This window comes from Diaphorina citri, unplaced genomic scaffold (genome assembly GCF_000475195.1).
Source record: "Diaphorina citri unplaced genomic scaffold, Diaci psyllid genome assembly version 1.1 scaffold202, whole genome shotgun sequence".
NCBI classification, from domain to species: domain Eukaryota; kingdom Metazoa; phylum Arthropoda; class Insecta; order Hemiptera; family Psyllidae; genus Diaphorina; species Diaphorina citri.
In genome coordinates, this window is record NW_007377639.1 from 83,393 (window position 1) to 106,516 (window position 23,124).

Sequence of the window (23,124 nt, forward strand, 5' to 3'; positions counted from 1 at the left end):
CTAATCAACACAGGTAGGTACTGTATTCACTCTGAGTAGATCATAAGATAAAGACCGGCTTCGAGTTTTCTTCATGATGACTTGAATAATATACTCTCTGCCTGGCTTGAGATTGGTTACCTTCTGTTTCAACTCCTTTCTGAAAATGTAAACATAGAATTACAATTTATGTAAGTAAGTACTTTTTGTTCATTTGGACAAGAAGGTAACTTGGCAAGTCCATAATTAAGTAGGTACCTAGGTAGGTAATATACCTCCCACTGAAGTCATATGAGGCACTTTCCTAGTAGTCAACCAGCCCCTGTATTGTTCTCTTGAGGCATAGTAGTGCATCCTGAAAATAGTCAGGATCTGACTGAGGTGCTTAGACGGTAATTAACTAATAGATCACGTTAGTTCCCATTTCTCTCTGTAACCAATTGGTTAAGTGTCAGACTCGCGACCCAGAGTGCTACGCCGTAAGTAACTGAAATATTTCAGAGTAGTGCATCCTGAAAATAGTCAGGATCCGACTGAGGTGCTTAGACGGTAATTAACTAATAGATCACTTTAGTTCCCATTTCTCTCTGTAACCAATTGGTTAAGTGTCAGACTCGCGACCCAGAGTGCTACGCCGTAAGTAACTGAAATATTTCAGGTAAGTAAACATGGATGTATTAATGTAACTGAAATATTTCAGGTAAGTAAACATGGATGTATTAATGTAACGATTGCTGTGGACAGCTGCTGCTGCAGGCTAGTGGCTCCAGCGAAAGACGTCTGGTGACCCTATGTATGCAAGTTGCAGTGCAAGATTCACTACTGGGTAGAAGTCCCTATGTATGCAGGATGCAGTGCAAGATTCACTACCTTGGTAGAAGTCATGCACTTCCACACCAGGTCCAAATATTTCTCGTCAATAATGAAATTCTCCGTCGTACACGTGTAGCATCTAGACTGAACCGAGGTCGAGGGTCTAATACGTTATGTATATTAAGCTCCCCGTATTGCACATATACGTGTAGGTAGGTAGTTAAGGTAGGCCATAAATCATTCGGCCTAAGCGATTTTTTTTTCTTTTTAATTTGACTTTGGGAAAAGAAGGGAGACTGCGACGTCATTTGTGACTTGAGTCAACATAATTATGAGACATTGCAGCATGTCTGTACAATGACCCTCAACCCTATAATCCAGGCCCGCCTGTGATGAACATGGTGGTTATGTTTACAGGTTTTGGGACCAAGTCTCTTGGAGTCACTGACAGGAACAGGACCAATTCTATTGAAAGTTGATCGCACAGTATGTCGCGTTAATCGGAACATGTATCTAAGATCGGGGGTTCAACTCAAACACAATAGGGTATGTATGATTTTATTTTATTGCAGTCATTTTATATGTTTCTTATTGCAATTTCAAATATGTATCTAGTTAGTCCAAGTTAGAATAGGGCCTAACAGTTCAGTTGAAAGTAAGTTTTCTCCTTAATTATTCGTCAAGGTGGAAACTCCTTGTGTTTCGTGTAAGTTATGTGTCTTTCCGATGAACTCAGTATAATGACTTGTCCCATACGTAACAATTCACTCAAGTAACATTTAAACCACAATTACATTTACAGCGAAGGTACATAAGTAACTCAAACACAATAGGGTATGTATGATTTTATTTTATTGCAGTCATTTTATATGTTTCTTATTGCAATTTCAGATATGTATCTAGTTAGTTCAAGTTAGAATAGGGCCTAACAGTTCAATTGAAAGTAAGTTTTCTCCTTAATTATTCGTCAAGGTGGAAACTCCTTGTGTTTCGTGTAAGTTATGTGTCTTTCCGACGAACTCAGTATAATGACTTGTCCCATACGTAACAATTCACTCAAGTAACATTTAAACCACAATTACATTTACAGCGAAGGTACATAAGATTAGTTGTCAAATGGTTGTACTTATTTAATGGTGCGTTGTAAAATATACGTTTTTCAGCTTATGGTTTTATTGTCTGTAACATCACATGCAACTTAAATAGATCAAAACAAAACAGACAGTGGCGATGTTGCAGTTTGGAAGGTGCATTCGCAATATAATGTGAATATATGATGTATTTTTAATGTGGATTTAGAAAACCCGAAAATCCCTGAATTAATGAATGACGCATTCACAGAGTGTAACTTCCGAATCTTTGGAGATACAGTGCTGTATAGTATGAGTCAACTTGAGTACACATGGCCTAAAAAAAGAAAAAAAAAATGCTCCAATTAGTACCTGTAGACATATTTAATCGATGTTTATGTACCTATGTCAGATGAGATCTTTGGATACAGATGAGTATTGGAATGTCAGTGCAAGAGACGTTGTGTTTATGCCTCCTACTGTCTCCACTGTTGGGAACATTGTATACCTCGTGTACCTTCCTATGGGAAGTGAAAAATATACCGTCTACGCCTCTGAAATATCATATGGATACTTCTTGACGAGACATTTTCTACATTGCTGTGGGTCTAACATTTAATGATCAACGTACTCCACTAGACTTCTCACATAGGTGAATTCAACCTCCCTCCGTTCATGTACATACTACGCTTTCTGTGTAATCAAGGATTTAGAAAATGTGTTATCCATATATTTTGCTACTTTTTCTGTTGGGAAGAGTCGTTTTCGGCACAATTGATTTTCCATACACTGAATTATTTCATATAATGAATTGAATTTGCCTCATCCAATATCCAAGAATGGTCAATTGTCTAGCTAGTTCCTAATTCACCAGTTCTCCAATGTTATAGGAATGGAAAAAAGAAACTGTGAAAAGAGAGAATAGATAGAAAACAAAATTATTTTGTAGCTTTTCAAAAAAGCGTGGCTTGTTGCATATTCAATTGCTAATAATAGGCGCTCATAAAAATCGACCCGTACATACATCCATTTCCATTATTTTATTTAAGTACATATAGGTACAAAGAATTTTATGCCGACGTAGAATGGCGTTGAATTTTGAATTGCGTTTGTGTCTGAAAGAAATTTGAATCAGTTTCCTAAAATCCTACCTAGTGGCAAATTCATACCGGCTTAGGCTCTTATGTATGTATGTATGTATGTGTGTGTGTGCCGACGTCACATGTATATTTGCATGTCGTACTGTCGCATCTAGAATGAAATGACACCTGGGACCTGCATTAAATACTTGAGAGTTCATTACTCATTTTTTTTTGTTTGTGCATCGTCTGTCGAAGTTGTAGAAATATAGAGGCAGTTCATCTGTTAATGTTAATACACATGTCCAGCGAAGCAGCGATGCGCCAGTTCGCAATCGATTCACTGAAGTTAAGCAATGTTGAGCGTAGTTGGTATTCGGAAGGGTGACCTCCTAGGCAATTGCGTGCTGGTGGCTTTTCCGAGCCCCTGAGGCTAGATGATGTCCAAAAGATTGGTCACTATAGGTTGTTCAATGTCGAAAAATAGTTACGTATTCATTAGCGGATGACACAGTAAACATAATATTGTATCGAAGATACTTCCTATCTGTCAGATCACTCAGGTGTTACCTTGTGTCATTTCATTGTTATATAATTATCTGGACGACTTACATATGACTCTCATCAGAAAGAGACAATTCTTTCCAATGTTCTCATGTGTTCTGTGTCAGCAACATTTTCACGCCACTTATCTTCACTATAGTAGATTACCTCCCAGGATATTAGAGCTTATAATACGATAGCTGTATATCTCCGTGTGAGGCTTTAATTTCATTTATTAATAAGACCTCGTAGTAGTAAAAATAATTACGATATCTAGTCATAATGATAATGTGTGGTTATGGTAAGGAGGTAAGGACCCTCAACTGCTAAGGTCGTATTATGAGACTTCTCCACCTTGTGATTTTTAGATCAGATTCTTTCGGCACCGCTTTCGGGGGCGGCCTCCTAAATATGGCCCTGCTGCTTTGGCGTTAGGTCAGTTTATGTCCAATCAGTGATATTCCAATATTGAGATCAATATAAAAACCTTTCTTAGAGACGATATAAGATTGATAAGAAACGGTTTCTTGTCTCTAACACACTGACTGAAAAGACATGTTCTTCGAGAATCTGATGATGTCCTTTTGTAGAAAGTTATTCCTGCGTCACCAGAGCTTGAGCAGGTCCTCGCGGCAAGAACAAAACATTTACAGTAATCTCTTAAAGAAAATCATTTACACATTTAATAAATCTACAGCGCCAAAAAAAAAAAAAAAAAAAAAAGATGATGTGTGTGTAGTTGGAAAATAAAGTCAATAATTATGGTTTTAGTTATTATTGAATAGTTAGTTTCTATCAAGATCGCTTACCTTTCTGAATAAGCTGGGCCCGTCCCTCCGGGAATTTTTTAGCCCGTAGTTTATTTGATCGTGATTAGAGAAAATCAGTACCTATGTACCTACCTAATTTGTTTAATATTCAGTTTATTATTATTCTTGATTTGATTTTTCGATTTTACTTCCATGTAATGATTTAAAATCAAGACTAGAGCCCGTTCTCCTTTTATTCCCAATATAATGTTTAAGTCACCCATCCATTTATTGGCCTTGCTCGGCGTAGTTTAACACAGGTGACGCTAAAACCGGTCTTAAAATAACGACTTAGACATATTTAATCGATGTTTATGTACCTATGTCAGATGAGATCTTTGGATACAGATGAGTATTGGAATGTCAGTGCAAGAGACGTTGTGTTTATGCCTCCTACTGTCTCCACTGTTGGGAACATTGTATACCTCGTGTACCTTCCTATGGGAAGTGAAAAATATACCGTCTACGCCTCTGAAATATCATATGGATACTTCTTGACGAGACATTTTCTACATTGCTGTGGGTCTAACATTTAATGATCAACGTACTCCACTAGACTTCTCACATAGGTGAATTCAACCTCCCTCCGTTCATGTACATACTACGCTCTCTGTGTAATCAAGGATTTAGAAATTGTGTTATCCATATATTTTGCTACTTTTTCTGTTGGGAAGAGTCGTTTTCGGCACAACGACTCTTCCCAACAGAAATACACTGAATTATTTCATATAATGAATTGAATTTGCCTCATCCAATATCCAAGAATGGTCAATTGTCTAGCTAGTTCCTAATTCACCAGTTCTCCAATGTTATAGGAATGGAAAAAAGAAACTGTGAAAAGAGAGAATAGATAGAAAACAAAATTATTTTGTAGCTTTTCAAAAAAGCGTGGCTTGTTGCATATTCAATTGCTAATAATAGGCGCTCATAAAAATCGACCCGTACATACATCCATTTCCATTATTTTATTTAAGTACATATAGGTACAAAGAATTTTATGCCGACGTAGAATGGCGTTGAATTTTGAATTGCGTTTGTGTCTGAAAGAAATTTGAATCAGTTTCCTAAAATCCTACCTAGTGGCAAATTCATACCGGCTTAGGCTCATATGTATGTATGTGTGTGTGTGTGCCGACGTCACATGTATATTTGCATGTCGTACTGTCGCATCTAGAATGAAATGACACCTGGGACCTGCATTAAATACTTGAGAGTTCATTACTCATTTTTTTTTGTTTGTGCATCGTCTGTCGAAGTTGTAGAAATATAGAGGCAGTTCATCTGTTAATGTTAATACACATGTCCAGCGAAGCAGCGATGCGCCAGTTCGCAATCGATTCACTGAAGTTAAGCAATGTTGAGCGTAGTTGGTATTCGGAAGGGTGACCTCCTAGGCAATTGCGTGCTGGTGGCTTTTCCGAGCCCCTGAGGCTAGATGATGTCCAAAAGATTGGTCACTATAGGTTGTTCAATGTCGAAAAATAGTTACGTATTCATTAGCGGATGACACAGTAAACATAATATTGTATCGAAGATACTTCCTATCTGTCAGATCACTCAGGTGTTACCTTGTGTCATTTCATTGTTATATAATTATCTGGACGACTTACATATGACTCTCATCAGAAAGAGACAATTCTTTCCAATGTTCTCATGTGTTCTGTGTCAGCAACATTTTCACGCCACTTATCTTCACTATATATGTAGATTACCTCCCAGGATATTAGAGCTTATAATACGATAGCTGTATATCTCCGTGTGAGGCTTTAATTTCATATATTAATAAGACCTCGTAGTAGTAAAAATAATTACGATATCTAGTCATAATGATAATGTGTGGTTATGGTAAGGAGGTAAGGACCCTCAACTGCTAAGGTCGTATTATGAGACTTCTCCACCTTGTGATTTTTAGATCAGATTCTTTCGGCACCGCTTTCGGGGGCGGCCTCCTAAATATGGCCCTGCTGCTTTGGCGTTAGGTCAGTTTATGTCCAATCAGTGATATTCCAATATTGAGATCAATATAAAAACCTTTCTTAGAGACGATATAAGATTGATAAGAAACGGTTTCTTGTCTCTAACACACTGACTGAAAAGACATGTTCTTCGAGAATCTGATGATGTCCTTTTGTAGAAAGTTATTCCTGCGTCACCAGAGCTTGAGCAGGTCCTCGCGGCAAGAACAAAACATTTACAGTAATCTCTTAAAGAAAATCATTTACACATTTAATAAATCTACAGCGCCAAAAAAAAAAAAAAAAAAAGATGATGTGTGTGTAGTTGGAAAATAAAGTCAATAATTATGGTTTTAGTTATTATTGAATAGTTAGTTTCTATCAAGATCGCTTACCTTTCTGAATAAGCTGGGCCCGTCCCTCCGGGAATTTTTTAGCCCGTAGTTTATTTGATCGTGATTAGAGAAAATCAGTACCTATGTACCTACCTAATTTGTTTAATATTCAGTTTATTATTATTCTTGATTTGATTTTTCGATTTTACTTCCATGTAATGATTTAAAATCAAGACTAGAGCCCGTTCTCCTTTTATTCCCAATATAATGTTTAAGTCACCCATCCATTTATTGGCCTTGCTCGGCGTAGTTTAACACAGGTGACGCTAAAACCGGTCTTAAAATAACGACTAAAGTGCTATCTAAAACTTTCTCGCTTTGAGTTTATAGGTCGTCGCGACAAATTTCGAGATCAGAGCTCATTTGTGTGAGAAAATGTAAAAAAAAAAAAAAAAATCCCCCAAAAACCAGTTTTTTGGTTTTCTGGAGAAAATTTGCACCACCATTTTCGTGTTCCTGGTAAAAAGACCTTTAATTTGATATATAGGTCGACCAGGTTTGGATAAGTCCTGAGCTTCGTCCAGAGGTCTTCTGCCAGCGGATGCATCCCGTCCCTGTAGCGATTGATGAACCACTCGATCTTGGTGGTGTTGTACGCCTTCACTTGAAACGTGTACAGGCCTCCCGCAGCATTCTCGATGTTGTGCGTGCTCGCGTCCTGAGTGCTGTGGTCAGTCTTCATGATGCAGTCACCGAGTGAATCCGGACCGACTGGAAGTGGAGAAAATAGTCGAAATACGTCATAGGTACGTCAGATCATACATAGAGACGAAGAGGAAGACGTCAGATAGAGAAGCGACCAATCCCAGGGTTGATTTAATTGATGTTGACGTAATAGGTACATAAGACCAGCCATTCACTATCAGGTATCAGGTAGACCTGACATTCGGGCATTTTCAGCCGTACCTCTCAGGTCTACCTGAAGTGTGTGTGCTCATCAGGTATCAGGTAGACCGTAGACCTGTCATTCGGACATTTTCAGTATTACCTGTCTGACCTGTCAGGTCTACCTGATAGTGTGTGTGCTCATCAGGTGTCAAGGTGTCAAACAAAAATATTCCGATTTTACCGCCTTGTCCAAAGTAATGTTCACTTAAATTTAGTGATCAATGATCATATTATTTGAAAGGAGTTTTTCTGAAAGGGTGAAATGTGTCAATATGACTTACATTGGCCCGGATCAAATTTGTAGTAGATTGCCCAGTCGACTGACGAAGAACACGGTATAAGGGTAATTGACAGGAGGCTTACGGGAGAATGAAGTAACACATAAAAGCTGAAATCAAATCAGAGACAAGTGCATTGAAATTTAAAACCGAGTCCTTATAAGTACATATTGAAATATAAGCTTGGAAGTAACAACATCTTGTGCATCGGATGTATAACAAAATTCTGAACCAATTTCACTCTTCAGAACACCTCATTACAAATATCACAGATTAGTTTGGTCCAAAAACATCTTATCACCCCTAACTGATTGCTGTGGACAGCTGCTGCTGCAGGCCAGTGGCTCCAGCGAAAGACGTCTGGTGACCCTATGTATGCAAGTTGCAGTGCAAGATTCACTATACTGGGTAGAAGTCCCTATGTATGCAGGATGCAGTGCAAGATTCACTACTTGGTAGAAGTCATGCACTTCCACACCAGGTCCGAATATTTCTCGTGAATAATGAAATTCTCCGTCGTACACGTGTAACATCTAGACTGAACCGAGGTCGAGGGTCTAATACGTTATGTATATTAAGCTCCCCGTATTGCACATATACGTGTAGGTAGGTAGTTAAGGTAGGCCATAAATCATTCGGCCTAAGCGATTTTTTTCTTTTTAATTTGACTTTGGGAAAAGAAGGGAGACTGCGACGTCATTTGTGACTTGAGTCAACATAATTATGAGACATTGCAGTCTAACATAAACATATTTAATAATAATCATTCACACCAAAACGTATTATCTAATTACAAAAAGTGTGTAATTAAAACCCAAGTTCTATCTCAAGATATAGTGTTCTTTAACCGATGTTTAGACTACGGGGTCTTCCCGAAGTTCATCTCTGTAAAATGTAACCTACCCAATTACGTGTAGACTGACTGACAGAGTGACAGACGACACCGAAGCGAATACAATAGCCCGTCCACTATACCTTTTTTTTATTACTATCGTAATAAAAAAGGAAGGACGGGCTAAAAACCCCTTTCTGAAAATTAGTATAGGTCTTTTAAAAAAGGTTTTGGGAGCTTTATTGAATGTGTATTGTAAGAGTAATGCTAATCATTGTACTTTACTGTTTGTTTTTCAGGCAGATGGGCGTACGAAGACCCATATTCCTTTCTGTTGATTGGCATCTTTTGATTCCTCCATAGCCGTAGTCGGATTTATATGAATCCAGTAAACCATTTTTAATATCCTCTCTACGTACATATAATGAAATTATCACTCAAATCGTATTAGTTTCCTTCTTGCGATGTGCAAATTGACAGATGGATGACATGTGGATCTGTTACATTGTATCGTTATCAAAGAGCAGAATTTCACATGACTAAAATGGAAGTTTTCTGATGAACGGTTTCATTTTGAATGTAGGGTAAGGAAGCTATGTGGTCAGTGGACTTGCAGAGTGAGCAATAATACGTGAAGTGTGATCAAATTCATAAAATCCAGTCTCAAATGAATTTGACTCACTGTCTATCAAGTTCAGAAAGATATTGCTAGATATAAGAAGTGTTCAGTCAAAATAGGAGAAAGGTACTTAATGAATAAAGTGTTCGTATGTTTACGGTACATCTTGCATTCAATTTGTATAAATATCAACAAAAGAATAGGTAAATGTGGAATATTCTACTTAGTCAGGTTAGTATGAAATTGAGGATTATCATGTCAGACGGAGCACTGAGGTAGGGAAGTGAGATGTGATGCCCCTCTCAGATAAAAAATTCTATTTTTGTTGAAGACTCCTGTGTGTCAAGGCCCATGACTTGAGTGATTCTGTTTGTATCTCCTCTCCTATCTCAGGATTTGCAATTTAGGGCCTATGTAAGGACTTTCGCATCAGGACCCCAGGACCCTATTCTAAGACATTTTTCAGCAGTAGCAAACTTTCGGAAATAAAGAGGTAGTTTTAGTTTTCAATTTCTACACTGCCCCTATCTTACCATGTTTAGTATGTTTTCAGAAGTGTTCACCATTAGTAGTAGGTATGCTGAGAGGTCGTTTCGGTACAAAATTAGTATGAATCCTTCCAATAACCTCTTATGCTTAAATCCCAATATAATTCTATACCGAACTTCTTACAACTTACAAGTCAAACGTGAACAATCGTTTTATCTTTTAGTTAGGTGTGTCATGTCGGCTTTAGTGACCCTCACACAATATTGTAATCTGTCTCAAATTAAAGCTCTCTACATTGTATAATGATTGGCCAAGCTCTTGGTCTTTCACGCAGCTATAAAATTCATCACCAAGTGACCTTATCATGCTCAACACTTTGTACGGTCTTCAAGTTTCAATGTCTGAGCTCGCAGACACCTATTAATGGCATCGTTGAATTTTGGAAATTGACTGTTTTTCTGTAAAATATTTGTACTGGAACAAAACGGCTAATAACCTAAAACCCTATAACCAAGTTTCGAACGGTCAAGTTTCAATGTCTGAGTTCGCAGACACCTATTAATGGCATCCTTGAATTTTGGAAATTGACTGTTTTTCTGTAAAATATTTGTACTGGAACAAAACGGCTAATAACCTAAAACCCTATAACCAAGTTTCGTAAAATTATGTACAAAAAAAATTACCACAGTAGGATTCGAAACCCCACCTCTCCCGCTCAGCAGTTTGTCAGAGATCACACTCCTTATTACTCGGACACTCCGACTTTCTTTACGCAGCACAAAACTTCCTTATTCAATAATTTAGAATTTTTCCCCTAAAAGTCACTCTTTTATCAAATTTAAGGCCGAAGGGGCCCTTTAGGGACCTTGAAAATATGAAAAGGCACACCTACCACTCATGAGAAAAAAAAAATGAGCCATCAACCATCAAAATCGGTCCAGTGGTTTAGGCTGTAGAGCGGTCAACGTCAAAGAAGAAGCGGAAGCAAAGCAGCAGAAAATGATGAAAAATTTGACGTTTTTCAAAGTAAAATATCTCCGGCTAAACTTAACCGATTTTGATGACATTTTTTTTCAACTTGGTAAAATGATGAAAAAATTGACGTTTTTCAAAGTCAAATATCTCCGGCTAAACTTAACCGATTTTGGTGAAATTTTTTTTCAACTTGGTCTACTTTCATGCCCCAACACACACACCTAATCCGTTTTCTTCCATCATTTGTAGTTGTCCCCCTACAACTACCTGAAAACGGCTACTTTCCCTGTCGCGTGTAATATCTCTAGTAGCGCGACCAAACTTTCTTGACTTGGCGGAGCGGAGCGCTGCCGCGCTCCTTAATACACCACTTTGGTGTGGGAAGGAATATATTGGTATGACCAGGAGGAGTTTGAAAACTAGAAAGATCAAAACCGGAACGTGTATCCATTGTATCATATAAAGGTAATAAGTTTTGTAGTTACCTATTTCATAACTTTATAACCTAGGATGTCTAACATAAACATATTTAATAATAATCATTCACACCAAAACGTATTATCTAATTACAAAAAGTGTGTAATTAAAACCCAAGTTCTATCTCAAGATATAGTGTTCTTTAACCGATGTTTAGACTACGGGGTCTTCCCGAAGTTCATCTCTGTAAAATGTAACCTACCCAATTACGTGTTCGACATTAAAAGAAAGATCCTCATAAAAGAAATCAAAAAGTACGGTCTTAGAGATAGTGTGTATTGTGAACAAACGTTTTGGCACATGGAACTCGCCAAACAGTTCTCAAGTATAGAATTTGACGAACACGATTCTCGGATAAGAGACATTGCGTGTCAAGTGGTGAGTAAACACAGAAGAACGAATGCACAGTAAACACAGAAGAAATGCCATCAAAACAAAAATTCAATGTTGCCAATTGAATTTTCCTTTGTTGCCAAGTTAAAAACAAAGGAACGTTCAAAAAACTTTCAGAACATTGTGTAGAACGCTCACGAAGCGAATCCCGAGTTGCCGAGTGAACACGGGATTCGCAAATCCCGGATTCGTGTGTAGAACCCAGCACAAGTTATTTCCCTCTCTCTATCTTTACTATGTAAATTCAGTAATTAACGGCCAGCGCGATTCCAAGGATTGTTCAGGATATTTAGGTAGAAAATGAAACAATTCAAATTTTACCCATTCCTGTAGTAGCGATAACTGTTAATTACGAACCCTGATTATGATTATTTTCGACTGAAAAGGTGAACACTAAAAACTCAACTCAGTGGATCCAACGCCCAGGAATACATTTCAAACATGGGTAAGTAAATAATGCTTCCATGCGATATCGATACCTACAAAATACAGAGAGTGTAAAGAACCTTATACTACTGCTACTTACCTCCCAACACAGGGCAGTCGATCAAGTTGGCATTATTTTCCAGGAAGGCCTTTACTGCTGAGGGATTTCCCCTCACCACTTCTCTCATGACTGCTTCTACTTCTTCCACAACATCAGGAGGTGACTCTGAGTTGAGCAGTGGTGCTGATTGTGTCGAGGCATTCACTTGACTATTAAGGAAGGGAAGGAGGTAATCTCTGTAAGTTATCTCTAAGGAGGTACTGTCAGACAGAGAGTTTGATTTGATGAGCTTCAAACACTTGCTACTCAAAGTCCACGTGTTCTTACGGAATGCCACCCGCACATCTTTATCTTCATATACTTTGATGACAATTCCAATATCTCCCAAGTCACCAGCCATTGCAGCAATCCACTCGCCATGGCCTTTGAGGTGTTCTTTAGCACTGAGCTCATCTGGGATGAAATATACAAAGTCTCCTGCTACGAATGGGTCTACTTTGGTGAGAGCACGAGGGTCAAATGTCCACTTGTTATCACAATTTTCAAAGCGCACTCGTACGAGTGTTTGTTCTGTAACTCTGTGCACAATGCCCGTATGGCCAAGGAAGTTGAGCAGCTGAGGAGTCCAGCCGCCCTTGCTACTTTCTTGTACGTGCTGCAGTGTTTTGGCATCAGTAATAACCTTGACTCTATCACCACGTCTGAATATATAACCTGTGCTGATTGTCTGGCCCAGTACAGGTAAATGAGATTTGTACACCATGCTGCTTGCACCACTTCCTACACACTTCAAATCCACCTTCCCATAGCTGCCTATTCGATAAATGTTTTCTTTACCAATACTCCACAGAACTTTAGCAACTGAACGGTATGATTTCCCTACTTTACCGTCCTCAATGCTAATAATTCTTCCCGTCTTACCAGGGCCACCATCTTGATTTTCCCACTCCCAATTTAGGCCACGAGATACTTTGGCGCCAATAGAGAAACCTCGTACATAAATCTTCTTGCTCAAACGTCTAGGAGGGAGACTAGCAGTAGAAGAAGTTGGTGTGTCCACCCTGTAGAAAGCATGAGTGATGTCATGTTCATCTCCATGATAGCACGACGCACAAAGATCATAATTACTGCACTCAATACAAGAGTAGCGGGTTCCTACAATACAAGATCTCTCATCTTGGCAAGCATCACATGAGATTGTTTCATGTTTAATGCCGACGGGTCCAGAGTCATAAACCTGCAGATCATATGCATTCTCAGATCCTACTCGATAGCAGGAAGATTTGTTTCCAAGGTCCCAGATGACAGAAACAACATTAGATTTTACAGCTACAACAGTACCCAAGCCTCCTTCTCCTCCATCTTCATCCAACCATTTCCAATCAGGTCCTCGGATTACACGCAGTCCAATTTCAATATTTAACATGGTCCCTCTTTAATACATCCTTATTAGTACAAGTATCGGTTGTTTCTTCCCTTAATAAGTCCTACAAACACATAAATCAGTGTTGGTGGAAAACAAACCCACAATGGAAGAAAGACAAACACATATGGAATGTCAATAACATTCTCCAGTTTAGCACAAAACACGATAAGAGAAATAATGAGCACAAATACACAGCTCAAGTTCAAGATCTTACTATAGATCAGTGGAGAGTTGAGGGGAATGCTGCTATATTTACATGTCTGAATGAGTTTGATAGTTAAGTAGAAAAACAACAGAATAAGGTAGGCCCATAGTGGAGCAAACACAAGAAACCAGTTCCACTGAGTACGTACATCCAGGCGTAGAACAAGAAGAATGAGGAAAACAAGGAAGAGAAACCAAGTGAACAGAGCACGGTGCAATACTGTCATGAAACCTGAAAGCAAAACGAACATTAATTTATTAGGGAGATTTCGCATCGAATCCTGATCCCCATAACGCAACCCATGTTGGCGCCATCTTGTTTACATCATGTTTTTAGATTTAGCACGGGATCGAAAACCGAAACCGAAAACCGAAGCGAACCTAGCGGACGCTCAAGTAATCATACCTTTAATTTGTTCAATGTTTTGTCTTGTCCTAAATAACAAATTATTCAAATCAGTTTTTGAATTAATTAATTAAAAACAGGAAACAATGATTTTTTAAAATTATTTATTTGTTTTCTCAATTTAATTATTCCACCGTGTTCGTTATCTGTTACGTTCTTTTTTGTACAAATAAAACGATAGGTAAAAAAAGGACAGAACAGATAACGAAGAAAAGAAAAAATTAATAATTAATTATTACATAAAAAATGAGTTTTTTGATATGTTTTTGTTTTTAATTAATTTCTGAATTAATTAAGATACCTACCAACATCAAAAAATTTCAGTCAAAATTAATTTCCCCTTCAAAAATGTAAAATAACCGTGATCTATCCAAAAAGAATTTAAATTTACGCGCGTTTCTAACATGGAAATTTCATTTTCGTAATACGAAAAAAAACCCCATGTTCAAGCCAAAACATCGTAACTCCGATCCCCGTGTTCAAAACCCCAAAACGTGTGTCATGCGCAGAAACCAAAACTCGTCGAGCATCGTAACGATCCCCAAAAAAAATGCGTTGCGAAATCTGTCTAATATAGTTCAATACCGTAAAATGGGGTGAATAGGATCATGATGGTGAATAGGATCATTTTTGCCAAAAAATCAACACATCCATTTTTTTTTTTTTTTTTTTAGCTACACTCATGAACAACTTCATAAGCTTCCTAATGATCTTAAAAACACTTTGATAGGTAGTGCCAATCTTGTTTGCAAATCAGTGGCCAGTATTTTTGTAATTTGTTAAATATGGTCAACCCCATACACAATTTTGTGCTGAATTCATTTATGCCATCTATAATAAGTTTCGACGTTTTGACCTTGAAAAGGCTCATTTCCTTCAAAGGTCTCTGAAATTAGAAATCTGTGAGGTGAATCAGATCACAAGTGTCCTAATGTTATTTTGTATATTTTGCCCCTGAGGTTTGTTTGAGGGGAGGTACTCTTAAAGGGTACCAAAAGTAGTTTATTATTGTAATTCATCTAAAAGATTTCTATGGGCCTATGACCCGTAAAAATGATTTTTGGATAAAAAAAAAGTTCATCCGGAAAATTATTTTTTTTTATGTTCAGAATTGTATTTCTTAATTTTTTAAAAATTCCGCTTACTGATCTGATTTACCTCAGGGGGTGCTGAATAGAATTGTTTATCAGAAAACAACAGGTGATCCTATTCACCCCATGTTCATGGTAAATTGGATCATACCATAAAAAAGCATTTTCCAGAAAATTGGGCAATCTGAAAATTATGATTTTGGTACCTATCATTGGAAAGAGCTTATCAAGACTCAACTTTTGGTACCAAACAGATTTTTTTTTTTTTAATAACAAAATGGATTTATCAAACTTCAAAGTTGAAAACTGATCCTATTCACCCCATACGGTAGGTGTCCTATTACCATCAAGACTCAACTTTTGGTACCAAACAGATTTTTTTTTTTTAATAACAAAATGGATTTATCAAACTTCAAAGTTGAAAACTGATCCTATTCACCCCATACGGTAGGTGTCCTATTACAATTATCAAAGAGTTAGCATACAAACACATTATTGAGAAATGAAAATGATAGTTTGAAAAGACGGCAACACATAGAAACATGGATTTTGCTTGGATTAAAAGGTAACTATACAGGGTGCACCAGAAAAACTCTCACAACGGCTCAGGGTAGGTGGATCTCATCATTTCTAACAAGATTCTGTGGGTCATTTTCCTAACTTTGGCTTTGTTTCCAAGAAATGTCCTAAAACCACTTAAAAAAAAAAAAAAAATGCAGACTTCTGTCAGTCACGGTTTTTGTCCAAGGAAATTCTGGAGCAGAGGTCTACATCTTTCAGGAAAACTTGGGCTTTATTCAATCATCAGAATGAGACCTTTTTAGTTTAACTCACGTCCTTCTTGGAGAAATAACATGACTACCTGTAAAACACACTTGATAATAGAAAACTAATAACCGTATGTGGGGGGATCTGGAATGCTACAAATAACTTAATTAAGTGTTAATTATTAGTGTGAAGCCAGCCACAGGTTGAATTCTTTGCTCCAGCAATGTTGTTTACATTTTCTTTGGAAAAAGTTTTCGGTAAGTGTTAATTATTAGTGTGAAGCCAGCCACAGGTTGAATTCTTTGCTCCAGCAATGTTGTTTACATTTTCTTTGGAAAAAGTTTTCCTCTGATTGGTTGAAATAAATCTTTTTAAAGCGGAAAAGTTGAATTTTATTTTCACAGCCCTTGCATCTTCTACAACATTGCAAAGGGACCCACACACAGTCAGTAGTTTTCTAGCATCATGAGTGTTTTTCAGGTAGTCAAGTGGTTATTTCTCCAGGAAGGCCATGAGTTAAAAAGGAAAAAAAAGAGACCTCTGGTCCAATTTACATTTTTAAAGAAAGTTAATTACATACGAATTTCACATCGTTAAGCAGAAGTCATCACTTATTTTCTGCTTTGAACCCACAACTTTGCGGAAAAATAAAGAGATATTATAGGACCAAAATATATGTGTAAATATTTTGGAATCACGGCTCTATAATAATAGCAATAAAATACGAAAAGAAAGGAGAAAGAAGAAGAAGAAGAAGAAGAAGAAGAAGAAGAAGAAGAAGAAGAAGAAGAAAACACAATACATGTGGTGTCATATGTTATACCTGTGCAGAATCCAATAGTACCTACTAGGCATTCGAAAATACTAGATGATGAATGATCCTAAATCCTTTGCACATCTGTTCCGGATTTTCTAACCCTCCATCTGGAAACCTACAAATCCCTAATCCCATCCTGTTGCCGTGACATCCTCTTCATGCCCAGTAGGACCTGATCTTACTCCCTCGCTTTAAAAAGTCCTCGGTCAGATATGTTCATAATAGGTCGTAAAACTACAAGTTAAAGTACAGGCTATGTATAGGTATATGTACAATTTTATATTGATGTTGGGTATCCAAACGTTCATTATGGTCGTAAAACTACAAGTTAAAGTACAGGCTATGTATAGGTATATGTACAATTTTATATTGATGTTGGGTATCCAAACGTTCATTATAGTAATTTCCGGAAAAGGTTTATGAAAATTTTTGGCTTAGCTTTGGGCCAGTCATAGTCCCTTTGAGGAGTAAGATTCATAGGGTTTGGAAACTTTTCCCCCTGGAATTTTCGCAAGTAGGTGATGCAATAATCATAAAAAAAGAAAAAAATCAGCAGTGATGAAGAAGGACAAGGAAGTAGGGAATTAAAGAAAAAGCATGATTAAATTATTACCTATGTCAAAACGAATGCCCATTAGGTCCACGCCATATTGAGGGGGAAAGAGTAACGAAATAAAACACGGTATAGTCAACATCTGTGCCAAAAAACGGCTTAGCTTTGGGCCAATCATAGTCCCTTTGAGGAGTAAGATTCATAGGGTTTGGGAACTTTTCCCCCTGGAATTTTCGCAAGTAGGTGATGCAATAATCATAAAAAAAAAAGAAAAAAATCAGCAGTGATGAAGAAGAACAAGGAAGTAGGGCATTAAAGAAAAAGCATGATTAAATTATTACCTATGTGAAAACGAATGCCCATTAGGTCCACGCCATATTGAGGGGGAAAGAGTAACGAAATAAAACACGGTATAGTCAACATCTGTGCCAAAAAAATAAAAAGCAATAACCTTCCTCAACATTTTTTTTTACCTAACCTAGGGCAACATAATAATAGCGTGGCATATCCTCTGCTTAATGTATGTACGTCTCATTTATCAAATTTTTTATCCTTCATGCGGCTCGGGTTTTAGGATCAGTAAAGGTAGGTAAAGATCAGGAAAGGTTTATTTTACCTAACCTAGGGCAACATAATAATAGCGTGGCATATCCTCTGCTTAATGTACGTCTCATTTATCAAATTTTTTATCCTTCATGCGGCTCGGGTTTTAGGATCAGTAAAGGTAGGTAAAGATCAGGAAAGGTTTAGGTCTAGTGGTAGAAAATGCTAGTGAGCTGCTGTTCCGTTTACGTGAATTTTATTTGAACGTGATCAACGTGTACGGGTTGTATCACAAATCGAAAAAGGAAAAAAGTTCAACCAAAATAGTATGCATATGCATAACGGAAGAACACACAATATTTTCTAAGGATTGTTTCTTCATGATAAGGTACGAGGGTGTATGATATAAAGAACAGTGGCCTTACTATTGAGAAGTGGCCATTCCATTCTGCATACTTTCACGGTGGTTTTCATATTGGCTGAATTTGGAATACGGATTAGGATTAGTTCATTACACGTAAATTTGATATCAGAGCTTCACATATGACCACAAAGGTGTATATTACATTCAAGACAGTGTTTCGTATTGTGGTTGCACTGTGGTTTCCACACAGAAATAGATTTGTAAAACACGTGTTTCAATCAGTGTAGAATTTCACCTTATTTCATTATTTCTGATGAGGGAAAAGTTTGCTACTAGATATTCTCGCAACCTACCTAAAATAAAAAAGTGCCTACCTTGGTATCTCGTTCACAAAATTCAAATTCTTGCAATACAATACTTGAATATTGCAATACAATATTTATAAAATCAGATTGTGAAGAGCTCAGTTTTATAGAAAGGATAGTTTGACGGATTCGACTAGAATATACATAGGTCTACACAATTTATTATACTTTTGGTTCTTTCGGTTTCACAGGATATTGACCACTTGCAGAGGCCATGCTGATGTTTTCGCCATTGAAGGATATTGGACAAAGAAGAGTGCGGTTTATACAGGTTGACTCCTTTTGTTAGACACTCATCATCAGTTAGCTTTGAATATCATCTCATCTATAAATCAATCATCATAATAAATATTTCCAATCCTCTCCGATAACTCTTGTTCGCTCTTCTTTGTGCTGATTTATTTATTCCTCTCTTTGTTCAATATAATTGATGTACTCAAATTTGTTTGCTTTTTTCCATGTTATTTTTAATTCGAAAATCTGTTTTACTCTTTGCAACTTTGTTGCTTGGTGTTATACCCATTCCGGCATTATTCGTACATATTGCTCCAGTGTAGCTATAGCAATTTAATGTAGCCAAATCTGAGTATGTATTGCCAAATTACGTACGTACACATGTATAGATTTTAGATGTACGCATTCTTGCCCCATTGAATAAGTTCATTCATTGAACTCTATCCCATACTCATTGTACTCATCAAAGTAAGTGAAATAAATAAAGTGACTATTTCCTACACTGTTAATAATATTCCTAGTGGTCGTTATACCTTTCTTGTTTTTCGTAGAGATGCACGCTTTCGGACCAAGATCCAGAGATATGTCAAACACATACGAAACGAGATGTTAGTGCTAGATTCAATTGATTTGTCTTTTACAGCCATAGTATTCTGTGATATATTGATAGTAATATATTGTCACACAACAAGGATCTGAGAATGTCAATTTCTTGGCGCCAATCAGAATAAATCGGATGTATATCTGTGATCTATGATTTAGTTGATAGTTTAAATAGAATCATACTCCTATGCGATCCATTCAGAATCAATTAATCACATGTATTTCCTTGTGAAAACCGCGCTTTTAGTAGGTCTGTACCGAACCGGCTTCACTAGAAAATGTACCTACACTGTGAGTTTGTTAATGAGAATTTTTAAATGTTGATCCTTGTAGATTAACTTAAGTCGCATTTTGAATTATCAAAAATTCCAAACAAGTCATAAAGGGCTCAAAATATTTTGCATATCTACCCAAATTGCCATGGTTTCAGACAAGTACCACCCAATTAGAACTTATCAAAACTCAAAGAGAGGTTCTCGAAATGGTCAATACTCCTGTTGCCGATTGAACGGCTACCAAATTTAAATGTTAACAAGTAAATTAAGATCAAAAAGACAGGAATAAATTTTAATAATTTGGACAAATTAAGATACATGTAGGTTGTAGGTACGTATATCGTCGGATCCGAAAAAGTCGTAGGATTTGTTTATCTTAATGAAAAATCTTACTTATATATTAGTTTTGTTTTCTCAGTGGTGTGTGTGGAGTTTAAAACTTTAAATGCATCTTTGGGTAATTTAAATTGAGCAAATACCTACTAGAATGAAATTTATGCTATTATAACAAAGTAGAAAATATGTAGATGAAGCTGTAAATGACCTCAATCTGTAATTATGGTTATATGTATGAATAGAATGTTTAGATTCACGTAGTTAATGATATTTAAACGATGCTGAAAATTCACTAATGAAAGGTTTCTAATTTTTGTTTCAGAAATACTCCACTGACATACTATTCTCAATCTCAACATGAGCTCTCGTCTCCCTTTAAGTAGGATCAATTATGTTAATTTTGGATACTGTTTCACATAAATTAAGAAAGCTCTTCCTTTTCAAATGAAAAACAAGTTTATCTTTCTTTGAGGAACTGTGGTCTCATTGATTCGAACAAATTTTCATCAGTAATTATTTCATAGTTCATACATTTATCTGGAACGACCATAAAAATGAGTTAGTAAGTCGTCCCGCTTGAATCGATATGATCGAATCTGACGTAATCTCACTGGTAAATCTCATGAAGTTACCCCCCTCTAGAAATGTTATTATTATGCCTTGTTTAATCTTAATAATTAAAGATAAGATTAGTTGTCAAATGGTTGTACTTATTTAATGGTGCGTTGTAAAATATACGTTTTTCAGCTTATGGTTTTATTGTCTGTAACATCACATGCAACTTAAATAGATCAAAACAAAACAGACAGTGGCGATGTTGCAGTTTGGAAGGTGCATTCGCAATATAATGTGAATATATGATGTATTTTTAATGTGGATTTAGAAAACCCGAAAATCCCTGAATTAATGAATGACGCATTCACAGAGTGTAACTTCCGAATCTTTGGAGATACAGTGCTGTATAGTATGAGTCAACTTGAGTACACATGGCCTAAAAAAAGAAAAAAAAAATGCTCCAATTAGTACCTGTAGACATATTTAATCGATGTTTATGTACCTATGTCAGATGAGATCTTTGGATACAGATGAGTATTGGAATGTCAGTGCAAGAGACGTTGTGTTTATGCCTCCTACTGTCTCCACTGTTGGGAACATTGTATACCTCGTGTACCTTCCTATGGGAAGTGAAAAATATACCGTCTACGCCTCTGAAATATCATATGGATACTTCTTGACGAGACATTTTCTACATTGCTGTGGGTCTAACATTTAATGATCAACGTACTCCACTAGACTTCTCACATAGGTGAATTCAACCTCCCTCCGTTCATGTACATACTACGCTTTCTGTGTAATCAAGGATTTAGAAAATGTGTTATCCATATATTTTGCTACTTTTTCTGTTGGGAAGAGTCGTTTTCGGCACAATTGATTTTCCATACACTGAATTATTTCATATAATGAATTGAATTTGCCTCATCCAATATCCAAGAATGGTCAATTGTCTAGCTAGTTCCTAATTCACCCCCAAGTATAAACTTGACAATTTTGGTTCTATGTATTACTTCGTTTGGTCCACCATTACTCGAACTACATATTTGTCCGATTAATGCGATTATGATGAAATGTAGCGAAAGTATGCAACTGAAAAACGAAATTTTGCTTTTTTTAGATCTCATATAAACTTGATTATTATCGCAAGGACCCTTTCTTGAGAGAGTTATTTGGGTTAGTGCACTATTTAACCGGTGTAATTTGGATTGGTAACTGTTGTCCTTGGGTATTTTTACCGAATAATTTTCTGCGTGATATGAGATGGGAGTGCTAAATATTTATTATAATATATTTTGAACTACTCGTGTAGATTGATTTGGGAAGTTCTGTCTTCAGGCATTCTTACCTACTAAGTTCATGGTTGTAGAGAAAGGCTTGGTGCCTTCGGCCGAGAGGTAGTATGTTCTGGTTGATCATTGTCTTCACAAGTTGCATTTTTATACTGTCCGTTCCTTTCCTCTTGTGGCTGGGGTCCTGCAGGAGTTCTACGTGACTTAGTAGGAGCAATATACTGAGCACTAGAAGAACTCTCGCCATCCTATAACAAGGAATAAACATCGACTTTAATAAATGAAAGTTTTGGTGACAAAAAAAGATTGTAAATTGGAACCGCTTTATTACTTCAAGGCACAATGGCCTTTAGTAAAGTGGAGCAATATTGAACTGTTGAGATAAAGGGACTACATGTCCTGCTTTGACAGTATAAATAAAGTACTATTAGTAGATACTGATATACCTACTACTTTATCAGAAACCAACCAAACATTGGGAATTCTTTTCCTATCTATTGTTTATTAAAAATATAAATATATATATATATATTGCTTTTAATCTTAGTAATTAAAGGGAAACTTACTTTTTTGATGAGAATAAAATCCTGCCTTGAAAAAATCAAATTCCACGAAATAAGTTCCAGGTTAAAATTTTCGTAGTTGATCCGTCCATATTGAGTGAAACTTGCTCCATAGAATCTCTTTATCTTCTTAATTCACATTTTCCTCATTCGTTCTGTTTAAGATTCTATTCATCCTATGAAAGCCCATAAGTAGTTGGTAATATTTATGTCATTCTAAAAGAAGTAAAACGAATGGTGTCGAAATTTGTAGTCCATTGAAGTAACTTTGTTTCGGTATTTTAGAACTTAATAAATAGAATAATTCACCTAGCACACAGGGCGTTCACATTGGTGTCAATAAGCAGTAATCACGGTTAACTTTGTAAATGTCCCGGTGCATTTTTTGGGCTATTTATTTAATTATAGGTAATATGAAATATTACTTATGAACTACGTTGGTGTATGCGCGAGTATGCGAGTGCAGTGAAAATAAACTAAACTTTGCCTTTTATTATCATTAAATTTATTCACAGGAAAAATAAGATTATTATTATTATTATATGTAGATAATTATTTATTTTTAAGGAATCGAAGTGGAAAAAGGAACTTTTGGAAAAGCAAAGATAGCTTGGTATGTCACGGGGTTATTTGGCCCGTGGCGAGAGGATA

General features: G+C 36.6%; 2 protein-coding genes across 2 annotated transcripts; both read right to left on the reverse strand.

Moving 5' to 3' along the window:
• LOC103505912 lies at positions 1–23,074 on the reverse strand. The gene is made up of 5 exons (XM_017442620.2): positions 22,477–23,074; positions 21,967–22,158; positions 7,813–7,919; positions 7,159–7,354; positions 1–139 (listed from the first exon to the last, which is right to left on the reverse strand). Exons 2-5 carry the CDS (start codon positions 22,155–22,157, stop codon positions 1–3), a joined length of 633 nt encoding a protein of 210 aa, XP_017298109.1. The 5' UTR covers position 22,158; positions 22,477–23,074.
• On the reverse strand, positions 11,890–13,651 carry LOC108251970 (E3 ubiquitin-protein ligase MIB2-like). Its single transcript, XM_017442622.2, has one exon. The coding sequence runs from the start codon at positions 13,505–13,507 to the stop codon at positions 12,113–12,115; it is 1,395 nt and encodes a 464-aa protein (XP_017298111.1). The 5' UTR covers positions 13,508–13,651; the 3' UTR covers positions 11,890–12,112.
• Positions 23,075–23,124: the final 50 nt, after the last annotated feature.

Coding starts and splice junctions, on each gene's coding strand:
- LOC108251970 (XM_017442622.2), bottom strand. CDS start 13,507: ATGTTAAATATTGAAATTGGACTGCGTGTAATCCGAGGACCTGATTGG.
- LOC103505912 (XM_017442620.2), bottom strand. CDS start 22,157: ATGGCGAGAGTTCTTCTAGTGCTCAGTATATTGCTCCTACTAAGTCAC. Junction 7,920..21,966: donor TACAACCATGAACTTAGTAG/GTAAGAATGCCT, acceptor ATTTGATTTCAG/CTTTTATGTGTTACTTCATT. Junction 140..7,158: donor GCAGAAGACCTCTGGACGAA/GCTCAGGACTTA, acceptor TTACATTTTCAG/AAAGGAGTTGAAACAGAAGG.